Raw genomic sequence first — 3,467 nt, 5'->3', positions numbered from 1 at the left:
TGGCAGGATTCATCAACAGACTGCTTATTTATAAAGGCCTGCCGCTACCGTTGTGGCCGATTCTGTCGTGTAAGCTTTGGACATTGAAAAGCTTAACGCTACCACGTTTCGCGTGTTGTGTCTTGTCCATAGTCACCCCACGTTACAGTAATCCAATCGTCGTGCTTAGGGCCTTGAGGGCCAGGGCGAAGTCATCTCTAGACAGTGTAACTTACCTGACAGCCATCAGGGTTGTTGTTGAGAAGTCTCCTTCAGCCACGTTCTCACTACTAGGTGCTTGAAGAGTATGGTCTCTGATAGGGCAGGCTACCTTGAAAAGGGTCTGTATATTGAATGTATTATGAACTGTGTATTTCGTTCAATGCCTGTTGAACATAAAGGACGACTACATGCTTGGAGGTCCAGATGGACTGTGCCTCCCCTAAGCATGATGAGAAAAGCAGATCCATAAATGGGCAAATGGAAAAACACATTCCAAATGGCAAGAGATTGGATTTTGCACCACCCTATCTAGTAAAGGTGCCTTGAAGCGGCGGGTCATTCGGCTGCACCTCGCCGGCAGAGTGGCCATATAAGCTGAGACACCCGTTTCTAGATCTTATGACGAAGCAAACGACGACAAAGCGACGGATGCCTTCTATCTTACAGACCACACGTTGATTGAGCAAGCTTTACAAGCGCTAGAGAGCATAGACATGAAACTACCGATAGTAACATCACGGGACCACCCAAAGCCGAGAGTTTATACTTCGAAAGTCGTTCAGCAAAACATCATCAAGATATTCACCACACAGATTCCAGTGTCCCAGAAGAGAATGCTCGCAGTTTCACGAACTCCATCAAACACACGCTTCTATTTCCGCACAAAAGACGCAGCGCTGTTTCGTGCCATGGAAAAGGGTCTTTTTGACGAATCATCCTCGAGTGAAGTTTCTCAAGAAGGCTGGGATAAAATGATCGAAGTCTAGAAGAACACCGTCGACTGTCAAAAGCTGCATGAGAATAATACCGATGTCGATTGGAACGAGCCGCTATGCTTTGCATCTTCGATTGCCATGGCGCGCAACCAGAAGTCAATGAATACGTGGGCACCGGAAGATATGTCAGAGCACGCTTTGGCATTTTTACTTGAGAGATCATCCGACAACGGGTTGTTCCCAGGAGAACTTGATCAGCAAGGCTCGCCTTGCATGTAAAAGGACGAGTTTGCTCGAGACAATTTATGGGGAGTTACCTTCGAAATCCCGTACCTTCTTTGGAAGCACTCTTCTTCTCTCGGGGTCAAGCCTGAAATTGTCAAGGGTTCCCAAGAGACCAGTCCGACAGACGATACGAAGTCCCATAGCTCCAGATCTTCATCTCAGCCGGAATTCAACAGGAAATTTCTTTCACTTCTCATAGATCTCACGCAACAGAACCGAGAAAAAAACGACAAGAAGGCCTCTAGTTCTTCCATGAAGCATCACTTCCCGTTCGGCAATACAATAGAGCTACAAAGCATTGTTGAGCTTGAAGACCAATGGCTGTACAACAAACCCCTCTTTTTCAGCCAAGATGCTTTGGACATGCCAAAGACAACTGATGACACGCCTATTCTGGGTGTTGTGATCGATGTGCCCAAGGCTGGCAAAGGAGCAGAGGCTAGGAAGGAAGACTCTCGGTCGGTAAAGATATCTAGGGTCAGCACAATGGAAAACCTTTTGGACCGGAGGCTCAGAACGCCCAAAGATGCCAAGAAAAGACTCTGGGCCATGTTCTCCGCTGGACCGGATGATATCACTCATTGTGAAAACACTGCTGGACCAGATCCCATTACGCAGCACCAGATGGCCAACTTCCACCGGAGCCACAAATCTTTTGAAAAACGTTTTGAAGAGGAGACCGTGGCAAAGCTGAAAACATGGACGACTGAGCCTCACTTGTCATTCTACGACATTCTTGAGGGAAACAAATCTCAGAAAGAACCGCAGGATACAGGGGATCTAAGCCTGCCGCCTACAGAAGCAAAGCTTGTCGATACCTTCCTGACGAGAGTTCCCACAAGCTGTCACATTGAAGGGGACTTTTTTGATCGATACTGGACCTGTCGCTACTGGAAAATAGATCAACACTGGAAGAAAAGCGACGGCTCACATACGAACAGTCTTGATGTAAAAGAACTAGAACTTTTACTAGCAGAGGTTGAAGAACATCCAGACAGAATAACACAAAACGAAGATGCTTCCAAAAGGTATGAAGAAATCAGAACACATATCCGGACACATATAAGAACTCTTCAAGACGATGACCACTCGTCAATCACGGATGAAGATCGTAGCCAGAGGTCCACAGAGCCTGACATGCATATCAGCAGGACTGTGGTCGAAGCGATGATGACTCTTATGCTCAAGACTGAGAAGGAACCCACGGCTCAAGGTTTACAGAAAGGTCCTTGGCAACAAAGACGAGTCCTGGAGCTTTTGCTCGTGAGGAGAATACTCAGAAAGATGTTCAAAAGCTCGGACAGAATCCTGAAGATGGCTCGATCCAGCATCGAAAAGGTGAACTCGCTGGCTGTCGAGCATAATAAACAAGGTGAATTCGACAAATTTGACCTCAACGACTTTCGAGTCGCCCGTAGGTGTTTCCAGCAAGTTCAAGACGTCCTTCAAATGGTAGAAGGAGATCTGGCGGGGAATTTGGCACAGATGGAGTTATGGCGCACTCGGGAAAAAGACCGTCAGGCAGAAAAGCCGCGATGGACCTTGAACGACGAAAACCGCTACCGAGTTATCATTGTGAAACTGCGTGTTTCGAATGAACACGATGTTCAGAAGCTGAAGCGGATTCATCTGGAAATTGCGAGCTTGAATGAGCTTCTTGTGAAAAGGTTAGAGGTCATGCGGAACGATCTGGAACAGCGTCGGGCGAACGACATCCAGAAGTTTACCTACGTTACTGTCGTGTTTCTACCTCTAGGTTTCGCAACTGGGGTGTTCAGCATGAGCGGTGTACCCGCTGGTCAAACCCTCGTTGGCTTGGTGTTCACCGCGATCGTGTCTTTGGCTGTCACTGCACTGATGCAAGGTGTTACGCAGGCGTTCTACTCCAGGACACTCACCAAGTGGCGAAAGCAGGCCATTGAGGCTGTATCTGCATTCCCTAAGAACTTATAGACCGTATAGAAGAAGAAGCTGGCGGACCCGGAGAGGGCAGACGCTTCAAGGTTGGGTGGTGGGGCTGAGGCTTCGAGAGAACGAAGAGCTTCGCTGGAGAGGAGAGCTTGAGAGCCTGGTGCCCGTCGCAGCGGTTCATAGATTGACCAGAGTCTTTGCTAGTTCGAGAAACGTAGCTTGATTGTTTTAGTTGGTCATTTTGCATTCCACACGCTGCAGTTGTTCAACCGGGGTTCCCGTAATCGCGTTTCCCTTTGTATCGTTGGCCTTTTCAATTGATTTGCTCAGGATACGATGCCACTTCTCTGTGCA

At 48.0% G+C, this 3,467-nt stretch overlaps 1 protein-coding gene across 1 annotated transcript; it reads left to right on the top strand.

Annotated features, from left to right (window-relative positions):
* Positions 1–1,454: 1,454 nt before the first annotated feature.
* On the top strand, positions 1,455–3,155 carry CTAM01_11350 (uncharacterized protein; the record flags this gene model as incomplete). The annotated part of the gene is made up of 1 exon (XM_060527361.1): positions 1,455–3,155. The coding sequence occupies one exon, from the start codon at positions 1,455–1,457 to the stop codon at positions 3,153–3,155; it is 1,701 nt and encodes a 566-aa protein (XP_060378066.1).
* Between the last annotated feature and the right edge of the window lie 312 nt (positions 3,156–3,467).

The sequence above is a fragment of the Colletotrichum tamarilloi genome (assembly GCF_030869305.1).
Source record: "Colletotrichum tamarilloi strain Tom-12 chromosome Unknown Scaffold_60.1, whole genome shotgun sequence".
Lineage (NCBI taxonomy): Eukaryota > Fungi > Ascomycota > Sordariomycetes > Glomerellales > Glomerellaceae > Colletotrichum > Colletotrichum tamarilloi.
Note: the sequence above shows the minus strand (reverse complement) of the source record. Positions and strands in the feature narration are given on the sequence as shown.